Source organism: Macaca mulatta, chromosome 11, assembly GCF_049350105.2.
Source record: "Macaca mulatta isolate MMU2019108-1 chromosome 11, T2T-MMU8v2.0, whole genome shotgun sequence".
Taxonomy (NCBI): domain Eukaryota; kingdom Metazoa; phylum Chordata; class Mammalia; order Primates; family Cercopithecidae; genus Macaca; species Macaca mulatta.
In genome coordinates, this window is record NC_133416.1 from 136,716,529 (window position 1) to 136,736,050 (window position 19,522).

Sequence of the window (19,522 nt, forward strand, 5' to 3'; positions counted from 1 at the left end):
TTTCCTAATGAACAACAAACACAGTAACCAGTTTAGTGTCACCAGGCAGCTGTCCAGTTGCCTTGTATTGAAGAACTGATTTCTGGTGTTCTTTCAGCATGGCATAAGAACACTGGTCAATATTGTCTAACTGGTGGTCTGGGGGACCAGGCAGGTGTTTGACAAATGTCTCAGCACATTTCATTCCTATACTTGATCTACATGGACTCCACAGCTGTGTGGGTTCGAGATCCACAGGTGTCTACATCATAAGCTACAAACACATCTATCAAAGTCATTAACAATTTTCACACAATAGCAGACCCAAATCTAATACCTGGAGGTTATTTTCTAAATAATATGTTAAGAAAATTGTTTTATAGATAGATAGATACATAGATCGATCGATTGATACACACACACACACTCACACACACACACAACAATCGGCTATTGGCAGTCAACTTTGTGGTTTCATTTCTCCCTGTCCTGGTTCTTGGCTCCTCCACTTTTCCCCACCCAGCCTGGGTCACCGTACGGCGCCTTCCCCTCCCCCGAGTTCAGTCCTAACAGCCCAAGGCGGGGCTTGCTTACCATAGCCAGTGGCACAACTCCAATCAAGTCCTTTGGGCTCACATAGATCTTCGACACTCCTAAGTCAGACGTGATCTCTCCGGGGTACTCGACCTGCCACGTGACCAGCTGTGTGGCTGGCAGGTCACTGGGCTCTTCCACCTCCACGTCGATCTGCATGACCTCGTAGGAGGCGCCATCCGCACTGGAGAGAAGACACAGAGGAGAGCAGCTTTCAGGTACTGATGAGGCATAGCATGCTTGGCAGAGAGTGGGCAGCCCTTGGCCATTTCTCCATGTACCTCCACACGGAATCAAGTGCACACATCTCTGCAAAGAGCATTCAGAGACGCCATTCCAAAATGAACAAAGGAGCTTTAATATGCTCTGCAGCATTTGCCTGGTCTTAGATACTATCACTCCAGGTTCCAAAGTCCTTCCGTCTGTGGGCTGCTCAGCTGCCCCAGAGCGGGTATTTGTGGATAATTACAGGAAATAGTGATTGCATTTCTTAAACGCTTCCTTTCCCATTCTCCATTTAGGGGAACACGTTTCCTCACTCTCACAAATGTCTATGCAACTTCTATTGGATTTTCCAAAGCCACAGCCAGATTGAGTTGGGTACACAGAATTTTAAGGATGTCTGAGGGTGACACGGTTCTGTTATCTGGCAGTGGTAAGACAGAACTGCAGAGAAACAGGCAAGGTGTGCACAACAAAGCAGGGTGAAGGGGGACGCTGTGATGAGCATGGAGAAGTCGCCAGATACTACATGGTGATGGGAGTCATTGAGACAAAGACTGGTTGCTAGACACTCAATTTTCCTATAAGCATGCATCTAGAAACAAATCCACCTAGGACTTTCTGGATTATTTTTACAGCTATTTAAGTAATTAATTAGCTGGCTGCCTCATCATAGTGATTTTTGGTATAATGTCTGCTCTTCTATGTGACAGGTAGAAAAATGTAGATTTAGTGCCTGCCTTTGCCTGAAGAGGAAACGAACAGGGTGTAGGTGAGAATGAACAGAGGAACCCGCTGAGAGAGGTGCATTTTAAAGCCTCAGTGGACAAACAACGTCTACCTGTCAGATCTATTTCTAAAAGATTTGAATTTAAACCTTTGAGAAATGATCATTGAACTCTGACATTTAGGAGAATAAGGTTTGTTCTTTTATATGTGACAAAGCTGTTGACATTTTTTATCACACCATCATACTCACCCAAGTTTATCAGTAAGAAGCTCCGAGATAAATGGTGGGGCTTCCAGGGAGCCTTGTTCTCAATGGGAGGATGAGATGGAAAACTAGAATATCAGGGGAGATTCTAATGAACAGAGAAGGAGGGAGAGAGAGAAAGGAGGAGGGAGGGAGAAATGGAAAGAGAGAGAGAAGTAGAAAGAAAGGAAAGGTGAAAGCGATCACTTGAGGTCGGGAGTTCGAGACCAGCTTGGCCAACAGGGCAAAACTCTATCTCTACTAATAATAAAAAAAATAGCTGGGTGTGGTGGCATGTGCCTATAATCTCAGCTACTCGGGAGGCTGAGGCATGAGAATTGCTTGAACTTGGGAGGCAGAGGTTGTGGTGAGCTGGGATCACACCACTGCACTCCAGCCTGGGCGACAGAATGAAAATAGGTCTCCAAAAAAAAAAAAAGAAAGAAAGAAACGAAAAGAAAAGAAAAAGAAAGATAGAAGAAGAGGAAGGGGAGGGGGAAAAAAAGAGGAGAGGAAGGAGGGGGCCAGAGAAATGAGATGAGAAGAACTGCCAAAAGAAAGAACCCCAATTGCAGAGATCAGCCTTCCGCTTAAGCAGCCATCTCTTCCATGGAACGGGATAGCTGCAATGGGCTATGAGTAATGATGGGGAAAAGATGACGGCTGGTTTTTGAATCCTACAAAATGCCCTCCCTCTTGGCTCCTGAAAAAAAGTTGTTTAACTCTTTGAGAAGCAGCTGGTTTGATAAAAATCGTCAACAAATCCCCTAGGCCACGGTGGGCTTTTTTCTCCCACACCTTTCTTTTCATAAGAAAAGGATGCCACTGTCTCTTTGAAGCCCCTGACTGGCATTTCTACTCACATCTAGAGGGAACTTGGAATTAAGATGCTAGAATGCATCTTTGTTTTTGTATTTGAACTTGATAAGAATTTTGGTATGACTTTCCCGTTGATGAAATGGGATAACCTCCATCTTGTCTGTGTTGGGCCTCGCCTTCTGTTTTTAATCATGAGAAAAGGAATTTATAGAACAGAATTAACATTACTTGCATTTGAGCCATGTGAACACCTGCATGAGTGTAGTTCATTGTACACAATAACTGCTTATATGTCCACATCACGTTCTACCCCTATTTCCTTCCAGGTTCCTTGACCTCAAATAAAAACCGACAAACCTTGCCTGCACTGGAATACTGGACGCCTCCCACCCCACAGCCCCATACTTCTGTTTTTAGTGTTTGTTTTATCAGAAAAACCTTATAAATCTCTTCATATATGTAAGTTCTTGCCATCCTAGAAGACCCACCTATAATACCATTCCATAAATATAAGGTAAAAGTGCTCCATTTACTTCATCTAATTTTACTCTTCCTATAACCTTACATGATTGTTCTATACATTTAGATTTTCCCTTCTTCTTTACATCCTTTTCCTGGTCAAGATGTAAAAGCAACAATGTCTTTTTTCAGCCAACTGCCCTCTCTATGAAGTAGTGATGAAAATATTCTAAGTTGGGAATTCTTAACCCAGGACTATACCAACGTTCAGGAAGGTTGTACCTTGAACTTGTGGGGAAAACGCTGCATGCGTGTGATTTTGTGGAATGACTCCTTAGCTTGCATGAGTTCCCCAATAGTTCATCTACAGTAGGGCTGTGGACCGAGTTCCCGAGTTCCCCAATAGTTCATCTACAGTAGGGCTGTGGACCGAGTTCCCGAGTTCCCCAATAGTTCATCTACAGTAGGGCTGTGGACCGAGTTCCCGAGTTCCCCAATAGTTCATCTACAGTAGGGCTGTGGACCGAGCTCCTGAGTTCTCCAATAGTTCATCTACAGTAGGGCTGTGGACCGAGTTCCCGAGTTCTCCAATAGTTCATCTACGGTAGGGTTGTGGACCGAGTTCCCGACAATTTCCTTTATAAATGCTGCACACAGTGATCTCGTTGGAATATTTCATCATGTGTATCTTAGTACAACAGTGGGAATTTGAATTTTAATGCCCCTTTGTAAATATTTAGCACTGAACAGCTTCCTAAACTCTTGCATAGTAGGCAATATTTATCACTTCTTCACGTTTTACTCTAAAGACAAGGACTGTGCCCTTGCAGTTTGTGTGTCTGACAGATGGTACATATCCTGAAAACAATGGTCATGTTTATCTTGTTGCCTTTTGTGCTTATAATAGAATGTAACTCCTGATATTCATCAGAAGGGAATCTGATGTATTATAGGAGATAAATACAGTCAGTAGAAGAGAAGTTTATAAAATATATCTGGTTAAAGCAGTGACTTTTCCACCTCCCATGCATTGAAATTGCCTGGGAACTTTACAAATAAAGCAATGTCCAGGCATCATCCTTACAGATTTCTGATTGTTCCTGAGTGGAGCCAGGGTCAAAGGTGTTTGAACCAGAGCAACTCCATCTTGAGTGAAGCTAGAAAATGAGGCTGGCCCTTGCTGGGCGGCAGTCCCAGAAAGTTAGGCATTCCTAGCATCTAGATGTTTACGGTTAAGGGAAGAAATTAATAATGTTTACTAAACAGACCCAGACTTGGGAGTGTCCAGATATCCCAAAATCTGGAGAAAAAAGACATTCCTAATTTTGCTTTACAGAAAATAATGTTGCCAGGCGTGGTGGCTCATTCCTGTAATCCCAGCACTTAGGGGAGTCTGAGATGGGTGGATCACTTGAGGTCAGGAGTTCAAGATCAGCTTGGTCAACATGGTGGAGCCTCACCTCTAAGAAAAAAAAAAAAAAAAACTAGCCGGGCGTGGTGGCATGCGCCTGTAATCCCAGCTACTGGGGAGGCTGAGGCAGGAGAATTGCTTGAACCCAGGAGGCAGAGGTTGCAATGAACTGAGATCGTACCACTGCACTCCAGCCTGGGTGACAGCAAGACCCTGTCTTAAAAAAATAAAGATAATAATATTGATTCTTATAAAACATAGTAATTAAGAAAATTAATCCTTTATCACAAACCCTTGTAGCAGAGCACATTTCTCCATATACACAAACATTGTACCCAGGGTGGACACCTTCCTCCTCTTACTTCTGCAATGTCCTACTCTGTCTATGGAGTAGCTGTCCTTTCGCCACTTTACTTTCTTAATAAACTTGCTTTTGCTTTGCACTTTGGACTTGCCCTGAATTCTTTCTTGCACGAGATCCAAGAACCCTGTCTTGGGGTCTGGATCAGAACCCCTTCCCTGTAACATATTTCTGGTGATCACAGATGGGACTACGGTGCAGAAACCCTGACCCAATGACTACCTTTGGATAAATGTTGGGGTCCTGTAACGTATTTCTGGCAAACCCCAAATGGATGATACTGAAGAGACCCCCGACCCAAAGGAAAATCATCTGCATGCACCAGTTGGCTAACTTTGGGTAAGTGGGGTGCATATACCTGGGTACAGAATGGGATTGGGTTAGAGGCACAACTTAGGGGAGTCAGAGTCTCTCCTAAGACAGAGTGGGTTAGAGGCCCCTCTTAATAAAAGGCAAGGATGCTTGACCAACCTTGGGTTAGAGGCCCGACCTTGGGTTAGGGCCCGACTTAGTTGCTTCTAAGATTTAGGGGGTTAGAGGCTCCTCTCAGTAAAGTCCCTCTCGGCTAAAAGCAGGTTTGGCACCGCAGGCTCTGCTCTTCATATTAACCTGCCTTTTTCTATTGCTGTATGAATCGATTTCTTGGTTGCTGTCTCTGTTTCACTGTCATTTTCAGGAGACTTTATTTAAAGGGTCTTAGGGATTTTAACTTAGTCTTTTCCTATGTGCCTCCCGATTTCCAACTGTCTGCCTGCAAAACATTAAGAGCAAAAAGCATTGATGGCTCCATCTCTAAAATTGCTGATTGAGATTTGGTATTTAACAGCTATGAGCAGTAAGATTAGATAGATGTGGTTGTGTTTTGTTGTCACTATGCTGACTAGGTGTGACTGAGAAGCACAAGGATGGAAATCAGGGGACTCTTCCCTTTGCCATTTTGTTTCATTTTGCACACTAAAAAAACTTCTCTCCTTTCTTGGATTTGGGCAAACCAGCTTTGCTTGTCTGCTATTGCCCAGAATCTGCTTGCTCTGGTACTTCTCATCTAAATCCTCTTCATTTCCTTTGCCTTATTCGACATTTTTGTCAAAGTCCATGTTGTGGTTTATCTAAGATTCCTGGCTCAGTTCACTTACGTTATTTGGATAATGTGAATAAGAGAATTCGATTTTTGGCAGGGATCCCCTCATTAATGCAGCTGGCCTTCAAAACCTGTCTTATCCTTGTTAGTGGAACTCAGCCAGCGGCAATATGATCTCACAGGTTTGGAACTTTTCTTTCAGCATCACCTGCTTCCTTCACGGGAACCACAGCATCGGTTCCAAAGAACTCACCACTGGGATATATTCTCGAACATTGGGACCAGTTTCAACTGAATGGGCTTAAGAACAGAAAACTGGTGTTTCTATGTAATTCTGGTATTTGGCTTTGTTATTATTTGGAAAAGCAAGAGAAATGGCCTCCTACTGGAACTATGGTCTTCAATACTATACTTCAAGTGAGTTTGTTTTGTAAGCAGGAGGGAAAGCGGGATGAAATATCCTATGTTCAAGCATTTTTGCTGCTCAGTCAGGATAAACCTCTGCAGCAGTTATGTGCACGTTTGATGAGAGGAAAAGAAGAAAAAGAGCTAGGCATGGTTCTGTTTATGTGATGGATTACATTTATTGATTTGCGTATGTTGAACCAGCCTTGCATCCTAGGGATGAAGCCCACTTGATTGTGGTGGATAAGCTTTTTGATGTGCTGCTGCTGGATTCAGTTTGACAGTATTTTATTGAGGATTTTCGCATGGATGTTCATCAGGGATACTGGCTTGAAATTATCTTTTTTTGTTGCATCTCTGCCAGGTTTTGGTATCAGGATGATGCTGGCTTCATAAAATGAGTTGAGGAGTAGTCCCTCTTTTTCTGCTGTTTGGAATAGTTTTAGGAGGAATGGTACCAGCTCCTCTTTGTACCTTTGGTAAAATTCGGCTGTGAATCTGTCTGGTCCCAGGCTTTTTTTGGTTGGTAGGCTATTAATTACTGCCTCAGTTTCAGAATTTGTTATTGGTCTATTCAGGGATTCGACTTCTTACTGGGTTAGTCTTGGTAGGATGTGTTTGTCTAGGAATTTATCCATTTCTTCTAGATTTGCTAGTTTATTTTCCTAGAGGTGTTTGTAGTATTTTCTGATGGTAGTTTGTATTTCTGTGGGATCAGTGGTGATATCCCCTTTATCATTTCTTATTTTGTCTATTTGATTCTTCTCTCTTTTCTACTTTATTAGTCTGGCTAGCAGTCTCTATTTTGTTAATCTTTTCAAAAAACCAGCTCCTGGATTCATGGATTTTTTTGAAGGGATTTTCATGACTCTGTCTCCTTCAGTTCTGCTTTGATCTTACTTATTTCTTGTCTTCTGCTAGCTTTTGAATTTGTTTGCTCTTGCTTCTCTAGTTCTTTTAATTGTGATGTTAGGGTGCCAATTTTAGATCTGAACATATCCCACAATAATAAGAGCTATTTCTGAAAAACCCATAGCCAGTATCATACTGAATGGGCACAAGCTGGAAGCATTCCTTTTGAAAACCAGCACAAGACAAGGATGCCCTCTCTCACCACTCCTATTCAACACAGTATTGAAAGTTCTGGCCAGGGCAATCAGGCAAGAGAAAGAAATAAAGAGTATTCAAATAGGAAGAGAGGAACTCAAATTGTCTCTTTGAAGATGACATGATTGTATATTTAGAAAAGCCCATTGTCTCAGCCCAAAAACTCCTTAAGCTGATAAGCAACTCCGGCAGTCTCAGGATAAAAAAAATCAATATGCAAGTATCACAAACATTCCCATACACTAAAAATGGACAAGCAGAGAACTACGTCATGAATGAATTCCCATTCAAAATTGCTACAAAGAGAATACAATACCTAGGAATATAACTTATGAGGGACGTGAAGGACCTCTTCAAGGAGAACTGCAAACCACTGCTCAAGGAAATAAGAGAGGACACAAACAAATGGAAAAACATTCCATGCTCATGGAGAGGAAGAATCAGTATCGTGAAAATGGCCATACTGCCCAAAGCAATTTATAGATTCAATGCTATCTCCATCAAGCTACCATAGACTTTCTTCACAGAACTAGAAAAAACTACTTTAAATTTCACATGGAACCAAAAAAGAGCCTGTATAGCCAAGACAATCCTAAGCAAAAAGAACAAAGCTGGCGGCATCACGCTACCTGACTTCAAACAATACTAAAAGGCTACAGTAACCAAAACAGCGTGGTACTGGTACCAAAACAGATATATAGACCAATGGAACAGAACAGAGACCTCAGAAATAGCACCACACATCTACGACCATCTGATCTTCAACACACCTGAAAAAACAGGCAATGGAGAAAGGATTCTCTATTTAATAGATGGTGCTGTGAAAACTGGCTAGCCATATGTGGAAAACAGAAACCAGACCCTTTCCTTTATACCTTATACAAAAATTAACTCAAGATGGATTAAAGACTTAAACATAAAACCTAAAACCACAAAAACCCTAGAGGAAAATGTAGGCAATACCATTCAGGACATAGGCATAGGCAAAGACTTCATGACTAAAACACCGAAAGCAATGGCAAGAAAAGCCAAAATTGACAAATGAGATCTAATTAAACTAAAGAGCTTCTACACAATAAGAGAAAGTATCATTAGAGTGAACAGGAAACCTAAAGAAGGGGAGAACATTTTTGCAATCTATCCACCTGACAAAGGTCTAACATCCAAAATCTATAAGAAACTTAAACAAATTTACAAGAAACAAACAAACAAACAAACCCATCAAAAAGTGGGCGAAGGATATGAAGAGACACTTCTCAAAAGAAGACATTTATGTGGCCAAAAAACATGAAAAAAAAGCTCATCATCACTGGTCATCAGATAAATGCAAATCAAAACTACAGTGAGATACCATCTCACACCAGTTAGAATGGTGATCATTAAAAAGTCTGGAAACAACAGGTACTGGAGAGGATGTGAAGAAATAGGAATGCTTTTACACTGTTGGTGGGGGTGCAAATTAGTTCAACCATAGTGGAAGACAGTGTGGTGATCCCTCAAGGATCTAGAACCAGAAATATCATTTGACCCAGCAATCCCATCACTGGGTATATACCCAAGGGATTATCAACCATTCTACTATAAAGACACATGCACACGTATGTTTACTGCAGTGCTATTCACAATAGCAAAGACTTGGAACCAACCCAAATGCTCATCAATGATAGACTGGGTAAAGAAAATGTGGCACATATTCACCATGGAATACTATGCAGCCATTAAAGCGAATGAGTTCATGTCCTTTGCGGGGACATGGATGAAACTGGAAACCATCATTTTCAGCAAACTAACATAGGAACAGAAAACCAGACACCACATGTTCTCACTCACAAGTAGGAGTTGAACAATGAGAACACATGGACACAGGGAAGGGAGCATCACACACTGGGGCCTGTCAGTGGGTTGGGGGCAAGGGGAGAGATATCATTAGGAGAAATACCTAATGCATGTGAGGCTTAAAACCTAGATGATGGGCTGATGGGTGCAGCAAACCACCATGGCACATGTATATCTGTGTAACAAACCTGCACGTTCTGTATATGTACCTCAGAACTTAAACTAAAATAAAATAAAGAAAAGAAAAGAAAACTGGCCATTGGAAGAGGGATTGCCCAGCATCCCAGAAAGAGCCACTGGCACCCGAACTGATGATGACCGAAATAGCCAGGCAATCCTGAGTGACGGGCCCGAGACCTTCTGCCACAGCTCCCATTGGACAGCTCGCCATATCCCTGGAGGAGCCTCGGGTAACCCTTGATGTGGCAGGTAAGAATACTAACTTCCTTCTGGGATGCTTACTCTGTTTTCATCCATTATAGTGGGCCTCTGTCACCCCAAAAACTGTACGGTCAAGGGGATAGATGGACAAGTCCACGGATGCTATTTTACTTATCCTTTAAGCTGCTCTTCGGGGACTTTGGTTTTCTCCTGAATGCCCCACCCCTTGTTGGGAAAGGATTTGTTAACTCAGCTGCGAACAGTAGTATCTTTTTGAAATGATAAGGCAGACAGAAATGGCTCCTTCTCCTTTCCTGTGAATAAATACCAGGCTTTGTTGCTAGACGCTCCTGATAGAACACTTAAAGTATGCCAGACTTTGCATCCAGCTACCTGTTTGCCTGAACCCACAGGCACCCTAGGTCATTCTCGTATTCAAGTGATGGAGCAAGTTTACTCCAGCCATCCATATTTAGAAGATGAGCCTCTAGATAATCCTGAGGTAGAATGGTTTACAGATGGAAGTAGCTCTGCACCAGGGAAGAAGGACAACAAACTGTTAACACCAGGTGCTAATCAGTGGAAAATAGTTAAGCATTTGCATGACTCTACTCACTGGGGAAGAGGTTCCCTGCTTCAATTAATGTCTCACTTTTTATAGGAAAAGGCTTACTTAAAACAGTAAAGCGGGTAACTCGGGCCTGTGAACTATGTGTCGGGAATAATCCAAATAACCAAGCTTCACCACCTGCTCTAGTAAGGCCTGCTCAGCATAGAGGAGCGTACCCTGGCAAAGACGGGCAAGTAGGTCATTTCAGATGCTCCCATGTAAAGAGTTTAAATATTTATTAGTATTCATTGACACATTGACTGGTTGGATTGAGGCTTTTTCTATCCTGTCTGAAAAGGTAATTGAGGTTTCTAACCTCTTGCTAAAGGAAAGAATTCCTAGATCTGGGCTGCCTGAGAGCTTATACAGTGATAATGGCCCATCTTCCACAGTGACAACTACCCAAAACCTATCTTCAGCCCTAGGAATTCAGTATCGCCTTCACTCGGCATGCAGGCCACAGTCTTCAGGGAAAGTAGAAAGAGCTAATCCAACTCTAAAAAGGACTGTTGCTAACCTATGCCAAGAAACATAGAAACCTGGCTGTCTTTATTACCTGTAGCCTTATTGTGGGTTCGAGGGGCCCCTAAGGGAAATCTGCACCTCAGCCCTTTTGAAATAATGAATGGAAGACCTTTCTTAACTATAGGCCTCCGAATAGACACAGATACTTTCAAGCTACAGAATTATGTGATCAACTTAGAACAAGTGCAAAACACACTCCTTGAACATAGAAATCAAAGACTTCCCTTACCCAGCTAAGGAAGAGAATCTTGTTCCAACCCAGCTGGGAAATTGGGTCCTATTAAATACTTGGAAGGAAGGATCCCCAGCAGATCAACTTTCTCCCAAAATGGAAGGAACCCTATCAAGTTTTCCATAGTACCCCAACTGCAGTTAAACTTCTGGGAACAAATAGTTGGGTCCACTCATCTCGAATTAAACCTTTCTCTTATGAAGTCCCACAGGCCAACGGAACACAAGAGACTGATCCCGTTTATTCCCGTGAGCCAATCAGTGACCTCCGACTCCTGTTCAGAAGAAATGAAAGGGATGGGTAACATAAAGACATGGATTGGTATTCTACTTTTGGGTATAAGTTGGAATCATGCAGAGAGTAACTTATTTACTGAGTGGGCCCTGACTTTCACCTCTCGCATAATCAGACAAACTGTTGGGTATGTGGAGAATTGCCACTTTCCTCCACGTCCAGTAGCCCTGGCATATTCAACCAACCAACCCAAGTTTATGGGGATTTTATTATGACTGGGAAACTGAACATCATAAACATAATCCCTCTTTTCCCATGTATCATAGCCACACGGGCCTTAGCCCCTTCCCCTCCTATGAAAAGATAAGAAGGCACCATTTTAATTTAATTAGAAAACAGCTAAACTCCACCCCGCTTTAGGTTATGCTATACATGATGAATTCGGGTGAATGACAGCTGTTCCAGTGCAGGTATCAGGCAAGCTCCTGTATGTTGTGAAAGTCATAATAATAGTCACCACTAGACTGAAACCCATGATATAGGATGGCTGTCACCTCAACAATGTAATCAGACCCTTCTAACAGACCAGATGTGGATGGGATGGCAAGATAATTTGCCAAAAATGAGTGACTACCCTTCTCCTTGGGGATGGTTATGGGCTTGTGGAACACATGGCTGGCCATACTTACCTTATAACTGAACTGGAAGATGTACACGATGTTGTGCTTATCTCCCAGGATACATCCTCACCAAAGTGGACTCTCTCCCATCGAACTGGGAAATTGTAAAAGCTCACCATAGGTGACAAAAACGGGCATCTTCGTGGTTCTATCCATGGCTCTATTTTCCCCACCGGCAGGTACAATCAGTATCCAGTTACAAGTTAAAGCCTTAGCCAAGCACACTGCTGCAGCTTTCAATAATACACGCCCCGGTCGTACCCTCCTAACTGGGGAAACTTCTGAGATTAGGCAGGAAGCCTTACAAAACCCTACGGCTTTGGACATTTTAATAGCGGCCCAAGAGTGAACTTGTGCTTTGATCACAACTGAATGTTATGTGTATGTTCCAGACTATTCACATAAGATTACCCAGGCTATCACAGCTTTAGACATTCACATCTCTGTCATTGAGGCACTATCAGTCAACCCTATCTCAGTTGGGTTCCAACAACTGCCCAGTTCTTGGAACGCCTTCCTGCTTCATTTACTTAGAATGATTTTCCTCATTTTGCTTTGCTGTTGTGGAATATATTGCAGTTGTGCTCTTTGTGTGGGAATGCAAGACAAGCTCACTCAACACTTTCTTAAAATGGACACTTGTTAACCTTCCAGATATCACCTTTTGTTGGAACTGAAGAGTTATGAACAACCCTCACCATACCAATGCTCTCTGACTGAGCTTCTCTCTACCCTGAATGCAAGAGACCCTAATAGTTAGGCAGGAATAGCATCGCCCCTATTCAGCCTGAAGAAGTTAAAGATGGATCTTCATCCCTCGCAACCCTTCAGATTAAGGATCCTGTTGTAAAGGGAGGGGGCAGATATGTCAGAGGCATTAGAATCAGAGCGACTCCATCTTGAGTGAGGGCTGGAAAGTGAGGCTGGGACTTGCCGGGCTGCATTCCCAGGAAGTTAGGCATTCCCAGGCTCTAGATGTTTATGGGTAAGGGAACAATTAATAATGTTTACTAAACAGACCCAGACTTGGAGTGTCCTGATATCCCGATATCTTGAGAGCAAAGGCATTCCTAATTTTACTTGAAGATAATAATATTGATTATTGGAAAATACAGTAATTAAGAAAATTAATGCTTTATCACAAACCCTTTAGCAGAACACATCTCCCCACATATACAAGCATTGTACCTACGGTAGACGCCTTCCTCCTCTTACTTTCAGGAACATCCTACTCCGTCAATGGAATAGCTGCCCTTTCACCACTTTCCTTTTTTTTTTTTTCCTTTAGCATCAGAGTGAACAGGCAACGTACTGTGAATGGGAAAAAATTTTTGCAATCTATGTGTCTGACAAAGGTCTAATATCCAGAATTTACAAGGAACTTAAACAAATTTACAAGAAAAAAACAAACAACTCCATCAAAAAATAGGCAAAGGATATGAACAGACCCTTCTCAAAAGAAGACATTTATGTGGTCAACAAACATATGAAAAAAGCTCATCATCACTGATCATTAGCGAAATGCAAATGAAAACCACAATGAGATACCATCTCATGCCAGTCAGAATGGCAATTATTAAAAAGTCAGGAAACAATAGATGCTGGTGAGACTAGAGAAATAGGAATGCTTTTACACTGTTGGTAGGAGTGTAAATTAGTTCAGCCATTGTGGAAGACAGTGTGGCAATTCCTCAAGGATCTAGAACCACAAATACCACGTGACCCAGCAATCCCATTACTGGGTATATACCCAAAGGATTACAAATCATTCTACCACTTTACTTTCTTAATAAACTTGCTTTTGCTTTGCACGGTGGACTTGCCCTGAATTCTTTCTTGTGCCAGATCCAAGAACCCTCTCTTGGGGTCTGGATCGGGACCTCTTTCCTGTAACCCCAGAAATCAGTTTCCTTCCTTCCTTCCTTCCTTCCTTCCTTCCTTCCTTCCTTCCTTCCTTCCTTCTTTCCTTCCTTCCTTCCCTCCCTCCCTCCCTCCTTCCCTCCTTCCTTCCTTCCTTCCTTCCTTCCTTCCTTCCCTCCCTCCCTCCCTCCTTCCCTCCTTCCTTCCTTCCTTCCTTCCTTCCTTCCTTCCTTCCTTCCCTCCCTCCCTCCCTCCCTCCTTCCTTCCTTCCTTTGCCTCTTCTTTTTATCCAGGAAGACTCCAACATGCAAATAGGGTTGTGAACAACTATGTAAGAGGTTTATAAAAGCTTAATTATATGGATATCTGTACGCTTGGAAGTATTCAGTAAATAACAGCATTAGAGGTAGAATGTACTAAGTCTATCTGGGGGAGATGATTGGTAAAATGTACGAAGCGAGGAAAATTCAAAAAACATGAATTTTAGATGTCTGTGAGAATGAGTGAAGAGGAGACAATAATAGAGTTTCAGGCAAGGGGACACAAGGTCTGAAGGAACCCAAACTGTTCAAACATCACTTCCGAACAGTTTGGATTCAGAAACAGAGTCCCATCCTGCCAGCCTCCCTCTTCTCCTCCCCATCAATGAGTCAAATAGGTAGCAATCAGGGTGGGCAGGCTTGATTTGGGGGCTCCATGGAGAAGGCAGCATTGCAGTTGAGATTGGGCAGGTTTTGCTTGGAGGACAAAGTGCAATCACCAGGAGAAAGGCACGGGGCTATGTCAGACTTGTGAAACTGGAAGCATTCTGGGAATGGGACCTGCCCGTAGTTTAGTTTTGCCCACTGGCGTGTTGCTGTTTTAGCATGGGTAAACTAAACATCTTCCTTCACTCACCTGCTTGCCATCATCCATTGTATGGAGGGCAATGAAAAAGGAAGCACAGTAGGGAGCCCAGTCTCTACATGCAGCTCAAATACCTCCTGGCTGACTCCACAGGCGTGGTTTGGAGGCATCTCTCGGCGGTCTAATCTTCTTGCACAGGGACAATGAATAGCTCCTTCCCAACGCAGACAGCTCCTCTCATTCCCCAATAATGCTCACTTGTGCAGACTCCTTTGTGCATTGGACTCAAAATCTAAACCTTTCCACCAGAAAGGGATGCACGTAAGTAGATGAAGTCAAAACTGTTGGCCGTAAGCAACAGTCTGAAATGTCCTTTTGGAAGACAAGGCTCCAGCTCAGCCCAGGCACAGACAAGGACCCTATCCTTCAGGGCCGAGGCTCAGAGACCTGAGAACAAAAACTAAAGTGAACCTTGAGGCCCCTTCAGCAGACCTCAAGGCCAAAAAGGAATATCTTTTCCAAAAGAATAAGATAAATCTTATTTTAGGGTTCTCTTGCATCTATTTCCAGAGTGATGCAAAAACTAACTTTATTGTGTGTGTGTGTGTGTGTATATATATTTTTGTTTGTTTGTTTGTTTTTGTTTTTGTCAGTCTCGCTCTGTCGCCCAGGCTGGAGTGCAGTGGCGTGATCTCAGCTTACTGCAACTTTCACTACCTGGGTTCAAGCGATGCTTCTGCCTCAGTCTCCCGAGTAGCTAGGACTACAGGTGTGAACCACCACGCCCAGTTAACTTTTGTATTTTTAGTAGAGGTGGGGTTTCACCATATTGGCCAGGCTGGTCTCGAACTCCTGACTTCATGATCTGCCCGCCTCAGCCTCCCAAACAGTGCCCAGCCTTTATTGGGTATTCTTTTAATGTGCCAAACACTACTTTAAAAGCTTTTTATGTCTTACCCCATGTAATCTTCACAGTATTCCAATGAATAAGATGACATTATTACTCCCAGTTTGCAGGTGAGAAATCTACTCTCCATGAAGCTAAACATTTGTCCAGGGTTATTCAGCTAATAAATGGAGGAGTCAAGAGATCTGACGGCAGAATGTCCACTCTTGATTTCTGCCTAATATGCCCCCACCTCTTTTTCCAGTACAAGAACAGGTATTCTTATAAGAAAGAAGACCACAGAGGCACCTTTCTATCCCCCAGGAGCTTACCGGAGGCCCTAAACCTGATATGAATGCTTCAAATAAATTCTGCAGAAGCAAAGCTGGTACATTTTTGTCACCAGAGACTTTGCAGTTAGCTTTGCCTTTAAATCTTCTACCAACCCTTTAAGTCCAATAATGTGTCTAAAAATCAAATGAAGCTGTGGAAACTACCATATTAGATAGGAAAGCTTACCATTCATTTGGAGAGATCAAAAAGAGACACTGTGGACTTAGTACAATGTAGACATGGACCTCTGAACACAAGAACTATTTAGAGCTAAGTATTTGAGATGCAAGTCAATGCATCTTAAAGCTACCTGCATTTTTTTTTTTCCAGAATAGAAACTCAACATAGTAGGATAGTTCCTTAAAAAGCATACCAACAATAAAACCTCACTCTGCAACCGCCTACATGGGCAACTGGCTGCCAGCGCCTGTGTAAGAGCTTGGGGTAAGGTGGAGGGGTGGGTGGGGGAAGCGGAGAGTGAAATTCTATTTCCAACTTAAGTTTTTCCAGATGGTACTCTAAAGCATAAATTGGTGAAATTTTGAAAACAAAAGTGAAGTTAGAGACAAGGCAAATCTAGTATCTGAACGACCCTTTCTTTGGAGATGTTCTCCCAACAATTCAGAACACCTTCCAAAGGTTATCTGAATGAGACAATATTTAGGCAGCAAATTATGGTGGATGGTGTCAGCATTCTACTCAACTCTCTGCTTTTCTCTTTAAAAAACTGTTCCCGTGTTCCTTCACACTGGCTTCAATGTGTGCTTTTGTCCTTAACAATCTGTACCTGCAACTTTCCTTGATGACACTTCTTAGTTTCTGAATTCTCCTTGCCCACAAGCACAAAGAGCCTAAAGTGCCTGAGGGTTCCTGGCCCTTGGAGGGGCCTCACACAGAGTCCGATGCTGGAGGTGAAAGCCCTGCTCCTGTGCATCTAGCTGGGGGGTCAAAGGCAGCAGGATCGCTTGCCCTCCAGAGCTGCCCGCCATGGGATCAGGGTGATGCTACTCTGCACGCGACTTCATCTGAAACTTCATTTGGGTTCTCCATCCACTCCCGTCTTACTTTCCCTAGCACTTACTGGGTTCTCCTGGAAGCACTTCCTTCATAAATCAATTGCACACAAATCCCAAACTCAAAGTCTGCTTCTAGAGAAACTGAAGGGATTTTTAAAGTAAGGAGGATGCCAAAGTCAATTAACAAATGCTACACGAAAGGTTCTGGCAATAAATAAGAAACGAGGCCAGGCACGGTGACTCATGCCTGTAATCCTAACACTTTGGGAGGCCTAGGCGGGAGGACTGTTTGACTTCAGGAGTTTGAGACTATTCCAGACAACATGATGAAACCCTGTCTCTAAAAAAAAAAAGTGAAAAAAAAAAATTAGCCAGGCATGGTGGCATGTGCCTGTAGTCCTAGCTACTCAGGAAGCTGAGGTGGGAGGATCGCTTGAGCCTGGGAGGTTGAGGCTGCAGTGAGCTGAGATTGTGCCACTGCACTCCGGCCTAGGTGAAAGAGTGAGAGAAAGAAAGGAAAGAAAGGAAGGAAAGAAAAGAAAGAAAGAAAAAGGAAAAGAAAGGGAAAGGGAAAGGGAAAGGCGTGGCTCAGAGGCTCACATCTGTAATCCCAGCATTTTGGGATTGGACAGATCACGAGGTCAGGAGATCGAGACCATCCTGGCTAACACGGTGAAACCCCGTCTCTGCTAAAAAATACAAAAAATTAACCGGGCGTGGTGGCGGGCGCCTGTAGTCCCAGCTACTCGGGAGGCTGAGGCAGGAGAATGGCGTGAACCTGGGAGGCGGAGCTTGCAGTGAGCGGAGATCTTGTCACTGTACTCTAGTCTGGGTGACAGAGCGAGACTCCATCTCAACAAAAAAAAAGAAAAGAAAAGAAAGAAGGGAAGGAGGGAGGGAGAAAGAAGGAAAGAAAGAAAGAGAGAAAGGAAGGAAGGAGAGAGAAAGAAAGAAGGACGGAAATAAAGAAAAGAAAGGAAGAAAGAATGGAAGGAAGAGAAAGAGAGTAAGGAAGGAAGGAGAGAGAAAGAAGGAAGGAAGTAAAGAAAAGAAAGAAAGAATGGAAGGAAGGAAGAGAAAGAAAGAGAGACGAAGGAAGGAATGAGAGAGAAAGAAAGAAGGAAGGAAATAAAGAAAGGAAAAAAGGAAAGAATGGAAGGAAGGAAGAAAAAAGAGAGAGAGAAAGAAAGAAAGAAAGAAAGAAAGGAAGAAAGAAGTAAAGTGGCAAGGAGGTCATCATTATTTCAGATCGAAAGAAAGAGAAAAGAGAGAAAAAGAGAGAGAGAGAGAGAGTGATGTGGCAAGAAGGCCATTATTTCAGGTCCCAAGAGGTGCTAGCTCCACTTTGAAAGAATTTTCTGGACTAAGTCAATCTTCATCGGCAATGGCACTTTCGAAATTTGCATCAGACATGTCCATGGGCTACCAAAGGTCTCCCCAGTGGAAGAGCTGTTGTCATCCTCTCCCATTCCCGCTTCCACGTCTTATTATCAAGATTAAAGTCAAGATATTACTCAAACAAATTGTTTCCTCTTGGACATTATCACAGGATTAAAGTTTCCCATTACTGGCATCCTTTTTCTGACTTTTTCATCAGCATTTTCAGTATAAAAACCTTTCACTGTGAAGTCAAATATGCATGATCCTTTTAATGTATGTACTTTATAATGAGATTTTTGTCGCCATAAATTTGTCTTCTTGTGTCCTCTATTTCTACCTTATAATACCCTGAGGTCTGGTAACCAGAGTCATTCTGGAAAAAAACAACTGGAAAGGTTATAGCTTGAGCCAAGTCGTGCTACACATCTTCCTTTTATTCCTGGGCTTCATTGCTCGGTTTTCCTTTATTTTCTTCATTCATTCAATCGTTTGGTCATTCCAATGACATTTCTGGAACGCTTGTTGTTTGTTGGTTACTGTTCTTGGTGACAGAGAGGTAGGGTTAACAATGAGCTAAAAGAAGATGAAGATCAGGTGGTGGCCTGGGACGGGCTCCTGGAGCTGATTCTGCACGCTCTCTCCAGCTCCACGCTCTCTCCAGCTCCACGTGCAGCGACATTGCTTTGGTAGTTTGAAATTGGCCACGGTGGAGTATTTATACTACGAAAATTGGCAGACACCACAAATCAGGGCTTCTTTATTCCAGCTCCCAGAGGACACTGCTGAAGACTGTCACTTTTCTAGAGCACACAGTCTGTAGGGGAGGTGGACATTAAATAAACAATCACAGCAACCAATGTAAATTGGCAACTGTAAGAAAATATGAAGAGCAGAGGTATTTGGTGAAGTAAGAGTCTATCTCAGAGGACCTGAGTGTAGCCAGGGAGGCCAAGGACAGTTTTTCAGAGGAGACCATGCTTGGGATGTGAACCCCAATGAAGAATGGATAGAGGCAAAGGGAATTCCAGGCAGAAGGAACTGCAGGCACAAATGCTCTGTTGCTGGGGAGAGGAAAATGGACCAGAAAACAAAGACAAAAAAACCAGGTGGCTGAACTACCCAGAGGGCTTGGGACTGAGGTGGGAGATGCAGTCGAGCTGTGAGTAGAAGAAATTTCAAGTTTTTTTTTTTTTTTAATGTCCATTGTAACTTTATTCACAGTATTGCAGTAGCCAAAGGTGAAAACAACCTGTCTCCTGACAGATGAACGGATAAACTAAATGCAGTATATC

General features: G+C 42.9%; 1 protein-coding gene across 1 annotated transcript in view; it reads right to left on the reverse strand.

Annotated features, from left to right (window-relative positions):
• TMEM132D (transmembrane protein 132D) overlaps positions 1-19,522 on the reverse strand; it is an 827,192-nt gene that overhangs the window by 267,674 nt on the left and 539,996 nt on the right. Inside the window, exon 4 of the mRNA XM_015109701.3 lies at positions 574-757. Coding sequence (XP_014965187.3) covers positions 574-757 — 184 coding nt within the window. The remainder of the gene's footprint in view (positions 1-573; positions 758-19,522) is intronic.